At 36.2% G+C, this 21,325-nt stretch overlaps 1 protein-coding gene across 4 annotated transcripts in view; it reads right to left on the bottom strand.

Annotated features, from left to right (window-relative positions):
* MAP3K4 (mitogen-activated protein kinase kinase kinase 4) overlaps positions 1-21,325 on the bottom strand; it is a 69,940-nt gene that overhangs the window by 9,333 nt on the left and 39,282 nt on the right. The window contains exons 10-22 of one of the 4 annotated variants that reach the window (XM_042876960.1): positions 21,015-21,281; positions 19,112-19,261; positions 18,170-18,331; positions 17,105-17,238; positions 15,393-15,471; positions 12,754-12,832; positions 10,318-10,414; positions 9,322-9,438; positions 6,321-6,421; positions 4,721-4,801; positions 3,327-3,518; positions 2,613-2,683; positions 825-941 (exon numbers count right to left, since the gene is read on the bottom strand). In XM_042876960.1, coding sequence (XP_042732894.1) covers positions 825-941; positions 2,613-2,683; positions 3,327-3,518; positions 4,721-4,801; positions 6,321-6,421; positions 9,322-9,438; positions 10,318-10,414; positions 12,754-12,832; positions 15,393-15,471; positions 17,105-17,238; positions 18,170-18,331; positions 19,112-19,261; positions 21,015-21,281 — 1,647 coding nt within the window. The remainder of the gene's footprint in view (positions 1-824; positions 942-2,612; positions 2,684-3,326; positions 3,519-4,720; positions 4,802-6,320; positions 6,422-9,321; positions 9,439-10,317; positions 10,415-12,753; positions 12,833-15,392; positions 15,472-17,104; positions 17,239-18,169; positions 18,332-19,111; positions 19,262-21,014; positions 21,282-21,325) is intronic. The other 3 variants (XM_042876966.1, XM_042876973.1, XM_042876980.1) reach the window with 3 other exon arrangements.

Genomic DNA, 21,325 nt, shown 5'->3' with positions numbered 1-21,325 from the left:
CTCTCTCTCTCTCTCTCTCTCTCTCTCTCTCTCTCTCTCTCTCTCTCAGCCCATTTTGGAACCTTCAGCCAAACGCAGCCAGATTTAAAACAAAAAGATGGCAAAAATGCTGAACTCTTAGTACTTGCCTGAGAAACTAACGACCCAGTGGCACAGACACCCAAAGTTGTGTCCCAAAGTAAAGAAATGCAAAGAGAAAGCAGCCTTTGCCCCTTTCCAAAACAGCAAAGAGCAGGCAATTTTGATCAAGCTTGTCAAACACACAGTTTTCCAGCTTGACACTCAGTATCCTGCTCCCTAGCAGGAAACAGGTGGAGATACAGGAAAGAGCTGAGACTTGGAAGGGAGGAAAGGCATACAGAAATCAGAGAGTAAGAAAAAGTCAGGTATCTGAACACACAGCTGTGGGATCCAACTCTTCAAGACAACCAGATTTTTGCTGCTCAGATAAGAAAACATTGCTGCTAACAGTGACAAGTTTTAGACTGAATCTCTAGTCTTAACCTACAAAAGTTACCGAAAAGTACATAACACAGTTTGCACTTAGAGCAGTCACACAGAGCTCCAGCATCACTCACTCTACTCACTGTGAATTCTCTGTTTACGTATCAGTTTCAGCACATTTCCGCAAACTACATTTTAGAGAGATCTTAATATTCATGGGCAGAAAGACACTGCAGCGCAACCCACAGAGGCATCCAGACAATTAAGTTAAACAAGAATGATCTGAAGTAAAAACTCCAATGAACCAAAGCTTTTTAAAATTTTCTCAGCCCTATATGCAACCCTCCTCCTCTCTCCCAACATAACTGATATTTTCTTACCCTGTGGAGCTCCACACCAAAATACCGAACAAGATTAGGATGTTTGATGCCTTCAAAAATCTTCAGTTCATCAGCTGTTTCTTTGATGGTTTTGTGATCATTAGGTTGAAATCTTATCTGCAACAAACATTTTTCATTATTTCACTGCTATTAAGTTTCAAACTGTTAAAGAACAAGAGAAAATATAAGAATCAAGAAAGCTGCTAAAAGTTGGATTTTTTTCTCCAACACAGTACAATCACAGAAGTTCCAGAATTCCATCTCCATTTACAAGTAAAAAAGCTGAAACTTAAATGTCACACATGTATGCACATGTGTGTATGTCTGCAGAGCTCGCCTTCTAATGTAAATGTGGTGGTACAAGAAGATCAGAGAAGAGCAGTGACAGCTATCTTTCAAGAAAGAATAACTGCCAGATATTTCATCAAGGTGATTTAGGGATTTGCTTTGAGGTTTCTTTACTGAGAATGAGGCAGCTGCAAAGAAAAGGTGGGGCATGAAACAAAAACAATTAGAAAGCTTTGATTAAAGGCACAGTTTTCATTAGCTCTCCTACAATGTGCTGAGATGCACATTCTTGGAGGGAAAAAATAAAATAAAATCAGCAATCATCTGCAACTAATTTAAGGCTCTCATTCACACATAAAGAAGCAAAATCCTCAGGAAGTTATGGGAAATGCTATTTTTACTGTTCTGGCAGAACGCAGAAATTTCATTGTGTACAAGACAATATATATATATATTTTTTCTTTTAAACAAGGACATTACAATTGTTTTGTTCTCTACAACAATCCCTATTACAGTTCGTGCAAATGGCATTCAAGTATTTCATGTACTCCAACTCTCCAAAGTCACAACGCTGTGCATTTGCAGTAAACCTTTTCCATAATTATTTGTAGAGATGTTGATGATTCTGTGGCTAAAACAACTGTATGCTGTATTTCAAGAAGAAGTGGAGCACTACTATCTGATAGGGGGAAATGTCACTTCAAACCTTTAAAGCTGGTCATTGTGTGACTACAGCACAAAAGCAGTCAAGCACAAGCCCACCTTTTCTTTTCCATGCTTTTGTGAGCTCAAATACATATCATACGTGGAAGAACTGGCACATTAAAATGCAACTGCACCAAACGGCTGCCATGGTAACTGCTGTGAACACTTGATGGTTGTCACTTGTATAAGGATATGGAAATGCAGTAAAACCAAACGGTATACATACTTTCAAAAACAAAATGTTGGAGGGGAGAAGGATCTCTACGCCTACACAGCTTTACTTGCTTCTGTAATGAAAATCAGGTTTTCTGTAACCAACAGGTTAATCAACAGCTTTGTGGCTCACCCTAGCTCACCTAATATACAGGAGAAGCTGAAAAACATCTGAAGTGATACTTCCTATCTTTTTATCTACGAAATGAAGAAAGAGTAAATCAAATGTGAAATACTGTAAAGTAAGAAAAATTTCTTTCAAAAATAATATAAGATCTCTTCATGAGGGTTCACACATATTAAGGAAGTACTCATTCAATATTCATTCTGGAATTATCCATATTCTTTAAGTTAAGTTCATTTAAGTTCAAACTTGCACACCGAAAGAAAAGGCTTATGGAACATAAGGAAAAACAAACAACAAAAAGCAATTGTGGCCACATGAAGAAACAATTTGTCTTCTAATCCTTTTTGAGCTAGCTAACAACGATGTTCAGAAGACCTTACTGCCCTACAACATGTGTATATTTGGTTTGGAGAAAAGGCAAGAGCAGCAGTGATTCTCACATACTGAATACTCACTTCTTTCATAGCCATCAGCTCTCCAGTGTCAACGCTAATACAGGTGTATACCTTCCCATACTGGCCTTCACCTGCAGTTAAAATAAGACAAATGAATTACACTACAGTGAATAATACATCAACTGACCTCACCTTGCCAAAGTCATTCAGCTGTATTTTCATTTAAAATTTCAAGTAGCTTTTAACCTGTAGCACCTAATAAAATACCCATAGTCCTGAATTCAATGCAGCGATAAAAAGTGAAAGCAACTGAACAGGCTGATCTGAAAGAAAACCACTCAAGTGTGAGGATTTTCCTACAAATCCTGAACCAAAGAGGAAATAATAGTCATACGTGGGAAGAAACAACAATGTTGGTGAATGAAACAAACCCTAAAGATTGTGGTCATTTCTACTCATTTTTGTGTTTCTTCCAAAAGCAGAACTCAACAAATCAAAGTCGATTTGAACATGTGCAGGAACTGAAGGATCATATATAAGTAATCATCCTGACCAAATCCTTTTACTCCTTTGCTTCTTATTTGGGCAGGGAAAACTTCACTGAACTTCCACAAAGTTCAGCTGCAACTGCATTTTGTATTTCAAGATCCTGATTTCAGTGATGCTGGTATTACCTACGCAAAGATGAAATATCTCAGAAGACAGTCTCAGACTGCCTTCAAAAAATTTACATTTTCTTTCCCAGTCTGACAAATGAACATTTAACAAACTTACCAATTTTGTTTCCTCTTTGCCACTTGAAAGTCACTTTTCTCAAACCTACATGCATGACATTATCATAAGATTTTGGTGTGTCACAAACTTGGCCAATGATATTCTTCCTCCTCATCTCTCTGTATCTCCTTTCTTCAAACAACTGAACAGACTTTTGAACAGCTTCAATTGGTGCTTGTTTGGAAACAGTGTCTGAAAGGAAGAGCGATGAACAATTTATATGACTAAAAATGCTCTCTGTTTTTATATTTTATTTTGCTACCTTTTGATATCTGTACAGTCAATGAATGTACAGATGTTATAGTTATAAGATACACCAGAGAGCTTGGCTACGCACTTATTACACCAAAGCAGAATAGATGCTTACCCATGTATCCTGGGCTTGCTAGGAAAATCCAATGGAGGGGATCTCCAGAAGAGATCCTTCCCCACTGGTAGCCAGCTCTTAAATGGGTCTAGGAGAGATGGAGCCAGGCTCCACCCCTTCCAGCAGCACAAGTGAATTGCCTTCACCTGTGATTCAGCAGTTCCCATACAGATATCATACCAAGGGACTTGACCTACAGGATAACTTTCGTGCATCAAATTTCAGAAGTAGCAAAAGGATAAAGCATTTTAGAAATCACGTATGAATCAAATATGAAACTAAAGGAAATATAATTTATCTTAATAAGTTTTATTCTACTAATCTTTTAATTGATTAAAGGAAGTTAAATGTTTGAAATGCAAAGATCTATTTTTTGGGTTTTTTTTTAATTTGTTATATCTCCCCTGTAATTAACCACAGGTAGATAATGGAAATGTGTTAGGGTTATTAAGGACAGAATGGCAGTTAAGTTTTTTACTCTACTGAATTGTAAGAGAGTTCTGTTATTACAGATATTTTGAGGTATTATGTAACTCCAGATTTGAAGTCTCATCATGAAACTGAATCCTAGCCAGTGAAGCTAAAAAACATTTCAATAAAGCAGTCATTTATACACTCCTTGTTAAGAAGAAAAATTACACGTCTGTCTAGTTTAACCTTTTTCAAACAGCTTCCAAAAGATGGAGATACTGAAATATCCCCGTATTCTTCTGCCTATGATTACTACCAGTTTTTAATCCTTTTGTTATCTACAGTAGATAGTAAGAACAGTTCCTTTGCAGCATTCTTTTAGAAACTTTGTTTGCTCCTCGCTCTTCTTTTCCTTCCAGGTTAAACCAATTCCATTTATTCAGTGTTCATGTTCCAAATGAAAAAAAAGCCTTCTAGATTTCTGGGAAAAAAAAAAAAAAATCCCCTTTCCAGGAACAAAGCTGTGGAAACCTTTTCAAATGAGCATTAAAATTGAGCATTAAAACATAGCAATAGCTTAGGATGTGCCACACTACGGTGACTCCTAGACTCCTACCTTTGGTCTGGTTGATTAAGGTTCTGAGCTCCCAACTCCGCCGGGATGAGCCACTTGAATCTCCTTTTGGATATGATGGTTCTAGAGAAATAATACTGTCAGCATAAAAGTGGCTTTATCTCATATTAAGGATTATGCAGTCATATGCAGCAGAAACTGAGATCTTACATATCAATACCCTACAAGTATATGAAGCAGTGTAAGCTCCCAAATTAAAAAATGATTTATTTTTAAAAAACAAGTTATGAGAGACACAGTTTAGCATAAACAATACTGGTGGTATGTGGGTGGTTGGATTAGATTATATCTTAGAGGTCTTCTCCAATCTTAATCTTAATGAATCTGTGATTCTGTAAAAGCTATTCTGAAATGAGATATAATTTACATAGGAAAAGAGCTCTCCTTCAGCAACTGAGGAAGCATTTCAAGTCAGGGCATGGAGAATCATATGTGGGATATAACTCAGCAAGAAAGCAAACTTTAAACTTCCTCAGAAAAAAAGACTAGCTTCTTTCCAATATAAGTCAATCTTCCATTCAAACATATATATTGAAAAGAGAATAAGCCTGTAACGAACAATAATTTCACTGTCTTCTTAAAGCAAAATAAAACACACCACTTGGGATAAATTTCCACTGTATTTGTTTTGCTTCGTTTTGCAAAACGACCGCAATACCAACTCTGCTTTGTTTGTGATTTCATACTTCATTCTCATTTGCACAGAACACATCACCTTACAAGAGGACGCTTAGGGGGAGATCTTCATTAACATGTGGGAATATCTGAAAGGAGGATGCAAAAAAGACACAGCCAGACGGCTCCTTTCAGCTGTGCCCAGTGCCAGGACAAGAAGCAGTGGGCACAAATTGGAACAACAGATGTTCCATCTGATCACCAGGAAGAGCTTCTACCTGCTGTGCAGGTAGCTGAGCATTGGCACGAGTTGTGGAGTCTCCTCCTTGGAGATCTTCAGAACTCACCTGGACCTGGGCTGAGGCATCCTGCTCTGAGTGCCTCTACTGGAGCTAGGCTGCAGCAGTGGACCCAGAGGGCTCTAATAAACTCAGCCACACTGTGATTCTGCTTTTATTACCAAAAAATACCACACATACGGGGGCTGGGTACACCTAGAGGAACCCTGATTGAGACAAAGTCACCCACACTGTTTTGCATTCAAGTAACAGCAAGTGTCTGTAACATGAATGCTGCAGTGGTAGTTAAAGAATTTGACTGGAAGCTCTTCACTGCCCCAATGGGTCCAGTTTATTTTATGTTTACTTTGTTAACAGCACTTAGAAATTCACTATCTGATGGGGTATAATTCAGCAACCATGGTACTCAGTTCATTTAGCATAATGCAACTTCATAAGACACCAAGAAATTCCTTTAGGTATAATTCGGAAACAATATGGAAAGCAAGAGAACAGTTATATCTGAAAACAGAACTTAAAGTCTAACCCTGGAAGTTAAAAATGTAAGTCTGAATGGGAAAGGTGAAAAAAAAAAATTGAGAGGTTTAAGGACTGGGAACTGATAAAAATATGTTAATGGCATAAATCATCAGCACATTCAGGTCACAACCTAATATTGTGACAATCACCTTCTCGCTCCTCAGTGGGACTGGAGTGACGACTAAGGGATCTGAACTGCAACTCGGCCGCTATTGAAGCCAGTCGATCATTTTCAGGGACACTGGAACCCCTGTTAAATAGAGCCATCGTACCAATTAACATTGCACTAAATAGCTACTAGTGACAATTTAACTGCAGTTTAGAAGAGGAAAAAAAAAAAGCTATGAAGCCTAGGATATGAACCACGAAAGAAAAACTGATGCTGAGATGCAAATGGAAAAACTCTCAGCTATTTTTTCCCCAAAATGAAGACTTTTTATATAATTTTCACTATGCCACTATCTATGATAAAAACCTCCAGCTTTTAAATCATTAACTATGTGAAACAGTTGTTGGTCATAACAGACTCTTCTACTGATACGTAACACACTAACAAAGCAGTTGCTGCAGGACATGGCTGGTGCCAGGTATGGATATGCAGTCAGAAGTGATTCAGCTTGGTGATAACCTGAGCCACATTATCAGATGAAGAACAGTGACTTAATTCATATGCTTCCAGAGCACGACAAGTACAAAGTCAAGGCCCATAACCACAAAGTAAGAACCAGCAGGTAGAAGCACAATTCAGCAGACAAGGCACAAAGTGTTAAATTATCCGTAGTCCAGGCCCTACCTCCTTTAAAAAGCACAGTGCAATTAGATACCTCAGAATAAGACCCAAATGAATAAGCATGCTGAACAGAAAAAGAAACAGTACTGAGAGAAATGAGTTTTAAGACCTTAAGTCTTCAGACACCTTTTTCCAGCTACCAAGATATTGATGAAATCACCCAGGTTTTACAGTAAAAACTGCAAAATCTTCTATGGTAGATCTCTTTTGCACAAGGTTCTCCTCTCATTTTTTAAGGGGTGGAAGAGCTGTGATTGATACCTGCTAACATTTTAGAGTATGGGCTAAACGTTACTGAAAACGAGGAACACTATTAAACCCTTCACTGACAGTTGATACAAGAGCTGTATGAGAAGTCCTTCCTATCCTACCATATGTTTTCCTAATTAAATATTTTAAAAAAAAGCAGCACACACAACCTTGAAAAAAGAAGCCGAAGACCAGGACGCTCTTTCCCACATGATGTTCTCAGTATGTTTGTTCTAAAGTGCCTGCAACTTCAAAAAGCCTGTTGAAATTTGAGGAGTAACCGAGCAAGTGAAAATCCTCAATGCTCTTTGGGAAGTTGAGCTTTTAACCAGTAATACTAAGGAGATAAAGAACAGGATTTCTAATTGTACAGAGCTCAAAAACTCCTGATGTCACTAAAATACAGCAGTAACCAAATAGAAAAGTCTAAGTATCGTAACTTCGAATGCGAATGTTTAAAATCCACATTGGTCCTATCCTATCCACCCAAATTCCTTATTGCCTATGACCATAAAAACTGCCTGCATGTTCTCAGGCACAGAAATAGAGTAAATGAGAGATACTTGCTAATTTTTTTCCCTGATCCTGGATAAATATAAAATGAGGATTAATATCATCAGCTAGCTCAGAAATTAAACATTTATATACGTCATTAGCACAAATGCAGTACAAATTTATACCTATCATTAAGCTCAATGTGAATAACTAAATATTACTACTCCAGATTTCATTTTCCAGCTATACTGAACAGCTGTTATTTGTGTGTTTTTTTTTTTTAAAGCAAAACTTCAACAGAAGTATGGCAGCATTTATGCACTATGCACTGCCCAATTCAATTGATGTATCTAGTTTCTACATTCAGCCCTTTATGGTTATGTAATGCTTATAATCATGCCATAAATGTCCAATGAGATTCTGGAAAGTGCACAAAGTTTGTGCACTTAAGTTAGTGCTTCTGCACTATTTCAGCATCTGGACCTCACACCTCTTGCATACAGAGCCAAATGCCACTTTCTTGACCCAACAGATTCCACTTTTCTACTGAAGCACAAATAAATGAAATCTGTACTTAGGACTGCAACGTATTACAAGTTCTTCTGACTACATTAACAGCAGAAACTTGCTTTAAATATATTACATTGTGATATTTGGCCATCCTTTTAACAAAACCAACTGAATAACAATCAGCAGATATCCCGTGTAATAAAAAAAACAATCAAACAAGTTCTGCATTTGATTTTCAAAATCATAAAAAACAAATTAATCTTTACCCTGTATGCATATAAAGGTGCCAGAATCTCCCAGTGAAAAATCTCTAGAATTTTACTTACTTGAAAGGGGCTTTTCAAGTGCATAGCACTGCAGATTACTGCCTGCTTTGTCTTTTTTTCAAGAGTGTGCTTAAAATGGAAGCATGAAGGATAAAAGCAGATAGTATGAATGACAAAAATTCAGGCCTTTTGTCAACAAAAAAGACTTGCAGGAAGGATACTGTATACAAAGCTGCAATTTAATATCCTCGTAAGACCTTAGTATGTGCTTTTGTTGTCCAGTTGGTATGGGCAGCAAATGAAAATCATTTTTATTGAATGAAATATTTTACTTGTCTAATCTTGTTTGCCACCATCTAATGTTTCAAAATAATGATGGCAGATAATCACAATGCCAAAATTGTTATCTAACAAAACAAAAACAAGGATAAAAACAAACAAACAAATATCACACCTTGGGTTGATTTGTATTAAGAATCAACTTAGTGCCAAGTGTTAGTTATCAATACAACTTAGTAAAGTTATACCAAACTGACTAGATTATGTTAATCTCATGGACGTTTTCAACTAAATGAGTTTGTTATCTACTGACTCCGAATGTCAGAAGCACATGCTTAAACTACAAATTTGGTTGAGAGATTTTAATTCTGAGAAGGGGTTTATCATCAGTATCTACAATATAAGATCCTACTCAAGTCAAACAGGAATGAAGAAGCCAGTGGAACATACGATGGGGTGGAAAAGCACGGTGCAAATGATCTACTGGAATGCAAGTAGGTGGAAACAGTTATATGGATGATGTAAGTAGAATGAGACTGCTACGTCATGAAGCTGGGCTACCTGGTATCATTTGTACTGCTGACAGATTTGGGTTGAGCTGAGTCGCTACCGATGGGAGCGGGGCGACTGACAGTAACGTTGCAAGGGTTCCGTGCATCACAAGGGACATTCCGTGTGCTGTGGCAAGAAGAAAAACTTCAGGAGAGAGTTCAAAAAAATAAAGATGGAGCTGAAAGTTTACTTGAAAAAATGAAATTCTGAAGTGTGCACATGACTTTAAATGTTGTCCAAATACCTACAGACTTTCCTGTGAAGCAATCGTGGGTCTGAGAAGCCTCAGGAAATGTCAGTATGTGCAAGAAAAATCATCCTTAAAGTAATGACCTTCAAGTCTTTAGATTAATGCCAGCATCAGCCAGCAGCTAAGCTATTCTGAAAAAAGACAAGTGTGTAATTTGACTGTGCTGCTGTCCTTGAAAAATAAGACCTTCTGTATAAAAAGATGCATGATGAGGTCTATATGAAAACTTTCACGTCAACTCTTTCAAAGGGAAGCAAACTCATTCGTTGTTTTTAGGTTGTCAAAGATTGATAATGACGCAAAAATTCCACCAAATTCCAGAATACTACATTTTTTTTTTAAATCTTACCTAAAGCTAAACTACAGAAACAACTGTCACAGTCATGTAGACAGAGATTCTAAGTAGGGAAAGAAAAAAAAAAATGAAGTCTTGCTATCAAATAGTTTTCACTGAACTGAAACTTATTCCACTTCTACAGGGTTTTCAGGAAAGACAAAAAGGATGAGTGACTTCACAGTGGGGAAGCATGCACCAATAAAAACTGCAAAATAAAGGGGCAGAAGGAGAGGAAAAGAAAGTAGTTTTATTGTCTTTAAAAGCACTTCTATAAAAATTGAGATCACTAACACACCAGTTCTGTCCAACAGTTTTGTCTTAAAGAAGAAAGATATGATGTTCCACTCATTGTGTTTCAAGAGTCAGCACAGCCACAAGATGATTAAACAGTTTAGAAACATAAACTAATGCTACATACCTGAAGCCTTCAGGAGTGGGGATGATAAGATGAGGATTTGGTGGATCACTATGGCATCGAGGTACTTTCACAGGACGGGGACTGTTTCGATGAATAGCTGCAAACATCAAAAAAAAAAAAAGATCTTAACTCAAATGGCAGAAAAATTCTGTTATGAACATTTCAAGACACAAAAGTAACATTAACTGCAATTTCACAGAATTATGTGCAGACCAGCACGTATTTTCTTATCCTTTAAGAAAATATCCTAATCACTCAGATTTTAACTAAAGCCATTATAAAGCTATGAATAATAAACATTATTCACACTATATCATGTAACACTTCATTAGAAAATAATTAAAATTCCCAAGAAAATGAAAAACCAGCAATTTGAAGATGTATACTTACTCGAATAAAAGTAAATCCTCATTATTTCAACTTCATAGTTGAAAGAATGTTTTATTATCTTACTTCAAAGTAAATACTAGCGAATTGAATAATAATTAAAAAGCAAACAACACTATTGTGTCCATTTTGCATAAAAATTAGCTTTCTCAGACAACAGGAAGCAAAATGAACTAGGGAAAAAACACATGTAACAGTTTTACCAATGCTAATGCTCTTCCCTTGGCAGTCTGCAAATAAATGGTGAACAGGGAAAGGGTCATACCTAAATCAGCCACACTGACCTTCATTCATCATCATCATCAGCTCATTCAGTGCCCAGAAAAGTAGTTAACAGTGTTTCCCCATTCCCCAATATCTCCCTAAGTAGTCAGAAAATTATGGTGACACAAGATAGCTGGTTGCTCATCAAAACCTAGACAGTTCCCTTTCTGCAAGGCCGGATTAATCATGGCAAGTTTGTTTTCTGCCTTATTTGCACTACCATGCTTGTCAGGACCAGTGCTGGTTTTCCTGCTATAATTTGCAAGGACACTAGCAGAAGGTAGAATCCAGTCCACAAAGGTGGATCCATGCTGCTTCACAAAGGAAAAAGACAAGATGAAACACCAGGAGACTCCCTGTTGTGTATCTATAGGCAACAGCATGAATGCAACTGAATTCTAAGCTTTAGGAAAGAGGGCAAAGATCACAGTGGGTTTAAGTCACTCAATACCGAATACAAACAGAACTAGGAATTCTTATTTTCTTCCTGATCACGAGACAGTGTATGGGAACTGCTGAGTCACAGCCTGAACCTCTGATTGATCACCTGAGGTGAGCCATGAGTCAGCCAGAGGAGCACAGCTGAAGGCAATTCACCTGTGCTGCCGGAAGGGGTGGAGCCAGGCTCCACCCCTCCTGGACCTATTTAAGAGCTGGCTACCACAGGGGAAGGATCTCTTCTGGAGATCCTCCTCTTTTGGTATCTTCTAGTGAGCTCGACCCAAGGGTAAGCTCTTCTACTTATTCTCTTTTGCGATCCTTGTTTGCTTTTGCCTTACTCTTTTGATTATATTACAATTATAACATCTTGGTTATACAGACAGAAAGGAGCATCTTCAATAACTGCAGCTAGGATATAGTTTACGTTCAGTTATGTTTATTTACAACACAGTGTAAAAAGTGAAAGTACAGGTTTTGCATCACAGTACAGAATTTGACTAATATATATTTTAGGCAATACTTCTATCCAAGGAATTATGCTGACTTAGATTGTGAAAGGTTTCTCAGTTACAAGAATTCTTCATAAAAAGTAAAACTTGCCTAAAATAACTGAAAAACTTCCTCTTGGCCAAATTACCTTCCCTTCATGCCACTGACCATCAACCCTATCCAGGAAGTGGGCATCAGGAGAAAGACAGGAAGATGTGGTATTTTGAAAGTTAAACCACTCAGTGGACTTGGGAAGAAGAAGAGAGAAACAGTGCTGAGAGAGAGGCGTGTAAAAGAGAAACACAGCTGAGGAAACATCCTTCTTCTCATGATAAACAATAAAATATCTTGATCTTTTTCTTATGCCAAACAAAGGTATTTTTTAAGCCATGACAAACTTTGATTTTGGAGAACTGATTCCCACAGCTCTATCTCATGCCTCTAAATATAACTACTCCATACTTCAACACTTATATAAAAGTCTGTCAGAAGTGTGAACACCTGCAGCACCACAAAGAAAATTTGGGAGAGGGAGCTGTGAATGTCTGTCTAAAGTGAAAACTGCTTCTTTAACCAACCTTTAGAAAACACAGTCCTCCAGAAGATCTGCAAAACTTCACAGGGATCCAAGGGCAAAATCAGACAAAAGCATCTGTAAAGCTTCTAAATTTCTTGAGTAAAACCACCATTTATCTACATTTCCCTCAGACAATCACGATTTCCCATCAAAGATCACAAAAGCTTTGAAATAAAATCTTTATTTCTCTTTTTAGCTTTTAAAAACTAATTTACAATCAAAATTATATAGCAATAGCAGCAAAACTGAAGAACCAACACCAGTAACTTCTGCCTTACCAAGGTACAGACCTGTAACAGGACTGTGAGGCTTTCCAATAACATGGCCAATGCACTCATTCATCAGAGCTTGTAAACTCTAGAAATGCAAACAGAAAATGTTGTGATATCTTACATTTCTAGAGAGTTCATAACAATACGGTAAATCTTTCAGTAATAAAATTATACTGATTGAATATGTAATATCTCAAAAACTACACACTTCATTCTCCAGTCTACAAACGATATTAAACTTTAGGATGCATATAAGGTTTTGACTGTTTTTTTGGTTTTGGTTTTTTTTTTTTTTTACATAGAAAGTCTTAATTTTGCCTTGTCTGCTGACCTTGGCAAAACTCAGTAACCATGAGAACTGAACAATGATTCACCATAAAAAATATTTCATAATATAAAGCCAGTGAAACTTACAATTATCCATCACTAATAAAAATGTACAATCAAGCATGCTAGAACAAAGAGAATGTTGCAACAACCTCTGCTACCTTCCCTCCATACCCTGACCCCACTCCTCAACAAGAAACAGTGGAAGAATATGGGTGAGAGTATGACAGCCTGAATCATAAGATGAAAGTCTGTAAAACAATGAATATGATGCACTGCACAGTAAAAGACATCCACCTTCCTAACCTTGCCAAGAAGTAAGTAAAACTTTTGGGAAAGAATGTTTATTAGTCAAATCACTGAACTTAGGCTCAGGCAATCTGAGCTTGATTATGAGTTGTACTCATAATCGTCCATGCAACCTCACACAAACTATTAAATCTGACTCTGATTCAATTTACTTGTCAGAACACCAGGGATAAAATTTATCTTCGCAATAATGAAATAAAATCATGTTCTTTGGTACAGTCGCTACGAAAGCCACTTCTAACTACCAGCCACTCAGACTGGTCAACATTTCTTCTAGAAATTCAAAAATGTACTGAAGACTGGAACTTGAAGCCAGAGCTACACTAACTGAAAGAACAGTGATTACATTTAAAAAAAAAGTGTTTAGTCTCTGATTGGCTTATCAACTTAGACTGAGCTTAAATCTATCTCAAACTTAAATCTAGAGCTTCAAATCCAGACCTCTTTTTAATGCCATCAGGTATATATATATGTAAATATATACATATATATATAAAATAATAATAAAAATATAAACTACATATATATACAAAATAATTTCAATAAGAGATTAAGATTGACATAGGCGTTTCTAGGTAAAATGCTGTAAACTGGTGTTATACAGCAGTCAAACTAAATTATCATAAGGAGCTTCAAGCAATGCTCTCCAAAACTGAAATCCAGCTTTAACAAAGCAAAACTTCAGAAATGCAGTGAAGGTTTTGTTTTTTTTCCTTTCTCTCCTACTTGTTCCATGTCCAAACTTAATCTATATTACATAATATTGGCTTTGAATTTTTTTTGTATGTGTGAAACATCTGTCATAAAAACCCTGTTTGAGGAAATGTCAAGGTATATTATATAATTATCAGTCAACAAACTAACTCATGCATGATTGCTTGTTAGCACACTTTCTTTGTCACAAGAAAGCATAAGTTCCACTTACAGACAAAATTACCAGTTTTTAATGTCATGGGCCACATTATTTCCTCCTTAGAAGCTTCCTCATAAATAACAACCTCTAGCAAGATAGTAACACCAAAATACACACACATTACTCTTCAGAATAGCAGGTACCTTTGAAACTGCATCAAATCAGATAAGTAAAGCTGAGGGGCTATTTACTGAAACTACAGTATTACTGTATTACCATCCTAAGCTTAACCTTCTCATTCAGGCAGGCAATTCGTTTACAACAACATAGACACAGAAGAACAAAAAAGTAACTTAGTCAAGAGCTGTTGGCAAAAATATAAGTAGAAACTATAAACTACATAGTTTCTGTGTAAATTTCTGTGTAAAGCAAGACTAAAGTGGCTAGCATAACAGATCTTGAAACTAAAAATAAAAAATTAAAAATCAGAGAACCTTTGTGGCAACTGTACTTTTACTTCTGTGTAGTACTCTATCAAGATCAGAAATAAATCCTCAGGATTTTATTTCCACAGAAGAAAAAGGGAAGGCAAAGCAATGAAAAAAAAAAAAACAACAGTATTGGTTGCAGTCCAGTTAGTTACATAATAGTTACAGTCTATTGGTATCTTCACAGTAAAAACAAAAGAGACATTCCTTAAAATCAATTTGATATCATCATAATTTGAAGAAATACACTTAAGCGATTGTGCTTTTGTATTCATAAGGTCAGTGAACTTCAGGTGCTAAGACTCAGAAGCTTGTATTCAGAAATTTATTAGGATATTCACTTTTTTTTTTTTATTAACTCTGCAGTAAAGGCTCTATCAAATTCTCCCTCCCCTCCAGAGACAGGCCTCCCAGGACAGCACAGGCAAACTGTCAGCAATTTGAAAATATTAATGCCAGTGGTCATAACCATACACTGTTCATAACTTTATGAACTAAAGAGATGACATCATCATCATCATCAGTTATACACAACAGCAATTTCCAGAGCATCTGTAGTCAGACACTCTATAGACAGCTCTATAAAAAAACACCCCTGATAACAGACAGTGATTGAAACGCTTCACAAATACTTAGAAATAAATAACAATCAGAATAATATTCCATACCAAGAAATCATCTTCTGGGAGAGCCGAAATAAATGCTGGTTCAATGGCTTGAAGGAAATCAAAACCTTGAGTTGCCCACCTATCTCAGAGATAGACAACATGAATTAGACAACATGAAAGCCATCACAAGAGTTTCAACAACATCAAAGAAAAGCAAATGGTAGCTATACAGATTTTTTTTCATACTTTTAAGAGGAAAAATAAGAAAACAATTTAGTATATTAAAGGTAACATATTTAACTCATACTAATATTTGCTGAGTTACATGCAGATAAAGCCTGATTTTAACAAGGACACTGTCAAATAGAGCAAGCAGATGGCTGAATATTGATAAATGTACTATATCAACCCATTGAATGCTCATATATGTACTATCTTCAGGTATGGTACAATCAATTCACTCACAATGTTTTAGAGTAACAAGCCAAACCACAATGTCCCCATCCTGTATTATCATTTTTTGAAACAAGATAAAAAGACTACCAATGATTTTTTAAGCACCTGATCAGTACGAATTGGGCATCACTGGTTTCAGAGCCAGAGATTGGTAACAAATAATTAACTTGGCTTGAGTGACTCGTGCTTTTTAGCTATTTCCCGATATTGCTAGCTAAAACTGGCAGCTGCAATCCACAAGGTACAAGTAAATTATAGCAGCTACCTAATTAGGCTATTCAGACATGCTTCAGACTATTCAATCTTTCTTCCTCTTCCGCCTGCAAGTAAAACAGACCACCTCTAGGAAAGACTGATCAGCCCTATTCTTTAACAGAAAAATAAAAATAAAAAATAAATAAAATAAATTAAAAAATAAAAACATTGGCAAGCACAGATCAATATAAAGCATCTACTATAAAGCAACAGAATTCTACAAAATTCTGATCTGTCAGCTGCAAAGCACTGCAAAACCACGTAAATAAATCAAGCTACAGTATCATTCTTGTTCAGTCATCCCAGCCTCTAGTTTACATCCTCAAGATAATGAAGATAATGCAGATCCTCTTTTTTTTCTTTTTTCTTTTTTCTTTTTTTTTTTTTTTATGTTAGCATCCTGCAATAGAGTTTCACAGTACTAACTCTAAGCAGAGTTTGAGAGATCACTAGGCCCAACAGTACTCTCAACAGACTGAGGAAACATGCATTCTGATATCTGTAATGTAGCTCTAGATATAGTTAGTTTAACTATTGCTTCATATAAATCTGAAGAATTTTCACCAGTGTGGAAACACTTTTTCCTCATCTGTGGGCCATACATTCAGAAGAGACTGACAGAAAGGACTTGTACAGGAGGCAAAAGCTCTTACGTGGACATCATTTCTGCAACCACTCAAAACAACAGTTCTTTCTCCGTACAATACTCTGAGAACAACTGTTGCACATACAGCAGTCTTTATAGACGCCTGGTCACATACTACTTTCGTCCAGAGCTAATAGCCCATACCCAGTTTCTGAACTGAGTCCAACGATCTCCACTTTTTCTTCCTATCAACAGGAGGCAAGATGTTCAGCAGAAGACTCTGCGAAGCAACTGAGGGCTTCATTTGGCTTTATGTATTTACAATTCAATTTACTTTCAAAACTCAAGTACCAAAAGCATTAATACTTCAAAAGAATTGCTTCTAAACAATTAATCAGTGTTCACAGCATGAAGAATCCTCCATATTATTTAAAAGTAACACAAATTACTGTGACATTAACAAGTTTGCTGTTACCTGGGTCGAGTGCCTCGGCCACTCTCACATTTTGTTAGCACGTAGTTCATCCATTTTCTGGCAAAGCTGATATACTTGTCTCCAATTTTCTGCCTGAATTCTCCAGACATCAGACGAACAACTTCTTTATGGTACTGTAAGAAATCAAAGATTATTTTTCAAATAATAATAGTAATATCAGAAGTATTATTTGCAATATCCACCAGAGTATTTTCAGGCTAAGAAAACTTTGTGCAGGGTAACAATCGCATCCTATTCTCAGACAAAATGATTTCATGCAAGCAGTTGCATAATTATAGAAAGAAATGTAAACGTGTATGACACAAAATGCATTACAGTGAGGGGCAGCACTTAAGCCATAATGTATTATTGTGTACATATGGGCATATGCTGATGTTTAGTAGTGTACACATTTAAGTAATATCCTATGTATATGCACAGATCCATAATCAGAGACTGAACTTCAAAGTAATGTTTATTTCCAGTAGTATTGCAGATAATCCAGAGAAAAAAATGAGTTGTATATAAACATTAAAAAAAAAAAATCAGAAGTACCAGATGTTTTTTAGAAGACTATCCTTAAAAGTACGTCAGCATAAAAATATATATATATATCTCGAAACTTAAAAGGTCACAGGAATCAAATAAGGAAACATTATACATTGTATAAACATGACATTTTCTCATCAGCACTGTAGGGATAACACTCAAAAGCCATATTCAGTACATCAAAGAATCACCATAAACTTCGAAAGGAAGCTCTAGTGTCTTTTTATGCTACTCCTGGTTGAAAAACAGTGAGAAGCCAAGTTACAGAATGACACTCAATACCAAAGATTTCTGATTTCATCTAGAACATAACTAGGTAGCAGAGCTTGCAAGACTACATTTGAATTTAGCAAGTTCTTAACACTTTTTAAGTTTCAGACATTACTAATTGGAGTCTGTAATAACTCTGCTCTTTTTCAATCTTCTTCATTCATAGTTTTTAAGTGTTCTGATAGTTTCACATCAATTATGCAAATCATATTATTATTATTGTCATTAACTCTTTGTTTTCCTTACCTCAAACCCAAAATTGTAAGCCTGAATCATGGCTTCCCGGTAGTACTGCTGCAAAGTCACAGATTCAGATTCATCAACTTCAGCATCGAACTCAGATGTGAACATATGATCAACTCTGTCAATGGCACTGCTTATCTTATTGCATAGCTGCAATGCATCATTCTAAATAACAACAACAAAACAGGATCACATTATTATTTATATTTGACTGCTGAGTAGTTTATGGCAAGCACAAATCTGATAATTACATTATTTTAAATGCAGATGTACTTTAATGTCACCACAGTTCATCAGATTCACAATAACGAGTACTTGTCAGAATTTGCACTAAGCAAGTCTTATAATTAAATGTGGTATTGCAAATTCATTTTGTTTGCTTGTATGAGATCAACTTTAAAAACAAAGAAAGCAAAGGAAGAAAGAAAGAAAATAAGCTTTACTATCTACAGTATGACCGAGTCATTGGTGATACTTTAGCAATGTTGTGTACATAGCTTCTACTGAATTCAAGAGGAAACACAGGGTCCTGATACTGAAAATTCAACACAGAAATATCTTGGTATTTCTGGATCTTTAAAAAAAAAAAAAATAGAAAAGAAAAAAAAGAAAAAAACAAAATAAAAATCAAATACTTTCCTTCCATTCACAAATCCTCTCAAACACAGACATTATTTTTTCTGTTACTATATTTCTACTGCGTTACAGACTTGTTACCCACATAGCTAATATAACAGTGATTATACTAACATTGCTCAAAATTACATTCACACATCCTTAGCAAAAACAGAATGAAAACTGTACTGAAAATAAATTCCAATGGTCTTGTACAAATTACAGCTGCAGAACATCATTAGCCTTGCAGTCAACTCTCCTTACACATCTCTACTTACCAGTGATCAAAGTAAAATCATTTTTACTGAGATAATCTGGAATACTGCTTACCTTTAGTTGCTGCAGAGCTTTGGCAATGACTGGTTGGCTGGATGTCTGTTCCTGGTGGAGAGATATGAGCCCTTCTATAGATTGTTGGAAAGCTTTTCGCTGACTCACAAGGTGGGCAGACTGAATGACTACGAGAAGGAGGTTGTCAACCTAGGAATATGAGATACCACTAGTCCTTATCAACAAAACCTTCCCTCTACAAACACGTCCTGCATTGGCAAATTCCAACTGGAAATTTTTGGAATTTTAACATATTATATGGTTTCTCTCTTTGCTACTCATCAGAATTCTTAATTCGCACTGAAAAGCTTGATGCTGGCAATAGAGCTTGATAAACACTCATCTTTCAAGCACAGGTCTATAAGGTTAAATGCCACAAGAAGTTTTCAAGGGGAATATACTACTATTCATTTCTGGAAAGATGATTAACTTGTTGAAAATTGGGAAACACCATGTTAAAAAATTATCTTAAAAATATTTATACAACGGCAATATCTAAGTGTAAAAATTATACTTCCTCCAAGCAGACAGAGGTAACAATCAACATAAACAAATTTTATCCAAGTGAGGTAATATATTTGAGAGGAACTGCAAAAAACATTGACTTAACCCACAGTGTTTGCTCAGATTTTGAAAATTACTAAAATATAAGAGTATATTGGAAAAATCAGAGCTCTGATATTACAGGCTTTTATAAAAGTACATGGCATAGCAAGTGGTGCTATCTTTGCTGTGGCGCTGTCAATTTCAAAATACAGAAAAGGGAGCTGAAAAATGTTACAAAACAATACGTATTTCACCTGCATTTTTTAAATCTCCCCAGTAAACAATATTTTCAAACTCAAATTTCTTTAAACTTTGATGGCACTCTTCTACTTTTCAAAAAAACCACCTTTTCTCAAGTTTAAATATTTTCTCTAGCTTGCAATTAAAGCAGTGTGCAATTCAGAAGGGATTATTAAATGTTACGTAGACACAAACATAAATGCATCCATATTATATTATCTAAGTCAGATGGGATGCCATTTGCAAACTGAATTCTATCTTCTGCTGTTTTCATTTACTGAATGAAATGTTACCTTCACTACAAGTCCAATGAAATTCTAAAAACTTAATTAAAAGCCTTTTTGTTTGTTTGTTTTTTACTGTTTAGTCTTGCCTACAGATAAACAGTGTTACATACAGAAGTGGTATTTTCTATTTTCAACTGCCCGTAGCTGCTGGAGGCCCTCAGAACATCTGAGGCCACATCCAGTGATATGGAAAGTCAGTCTGTCAGTAGACAGGAGAGCCCATTTATGGTAGGGATCCAAGGAACTGCATGACATACTAAAAGGAAAATTCACTTAGCTTACCATAAGGGCATGCAAACAGGATGGGCAGGGAGTTGCAGTTGGCTCAGATACTATAGCACAGCAGAACTACTGGCAGGAACCCCCATTGGCTTGGAATGAAGGGAAGTATGACTGGAAATATTTCTTCCTAAAGAGCCACTGAACATCCAGTAACTCCACAGATATTTTACTTCAAATGTCACAATTCTCTCTAGACTGAAACTAATTTGTTTCAGTGTGTGGAAAACATGCAACTGACCTACGTTACTGAAGATTGGCGAGTTCTTAATAAAACATGAAAGTCAACCCATCTGAACACCAAATAAGACTTTAAAACATCTTACTACAAAAATCTATCCCTGAAAAACGTACACGGTAGAGATTAATACTTTCAAGGAACATAAAAATTCAGTGGAGTCTACTAACACAGCTAAGAATCAATCTTGTGCTTTAATTTAAAGTACTACACATAAAATGAAACATGCCTCAATTAAATCATTTTGGAAGGGGAAGACTTCAAAAAAGGGTGGAGATCACACAAACAGGCAAAACCGAAAGAGGCAACCCACCTGCATGCTTCGTAGCGTATCAACAGTTTCCACTTGTGGCACTACTTTGACGGGTTGGCCCTCCCATGCACTCCACATGTCACCCACATCATGGTCTTTGTCACTGTGTTTGGTCATTATTAAATAGGCCTCATACGCAACCTCATCTGAATCTTTTGAGCAATCTTTTCCAGCAGCCGCATTTAGGAGCTGCAATATCACAGACTTTTCACCTGCAATACTATTTGGAACAAATACTTGTAAATTCTCGAGTCCAGAGATTTGTACCTGTAGAAGGAAATAAAATGAGATTGAATGAATGAACTTCAGTT

This window comes from Lagopus leucura, unplaced genomic scaffold (genome assembly GCF_019238085.1).
Source record: "Lagopus leucura isolate 7727_CA_CO unplaced genomic scaffold, USGS_WTPT01 Super-Scaffold_73, whole genome shotgun sequence".
In the NCBI taxonomy this organism is placed as follows: Eukaryota; Metazoa; Chordata; class Aves; order Galliformes; family Phasianidae; genus Lagopus; species Lagopus leucura.
Note: the sequence above shows the minus strand (reverse complement) of the source record. Positions and strands in the feature narration are given on the sequence as shown.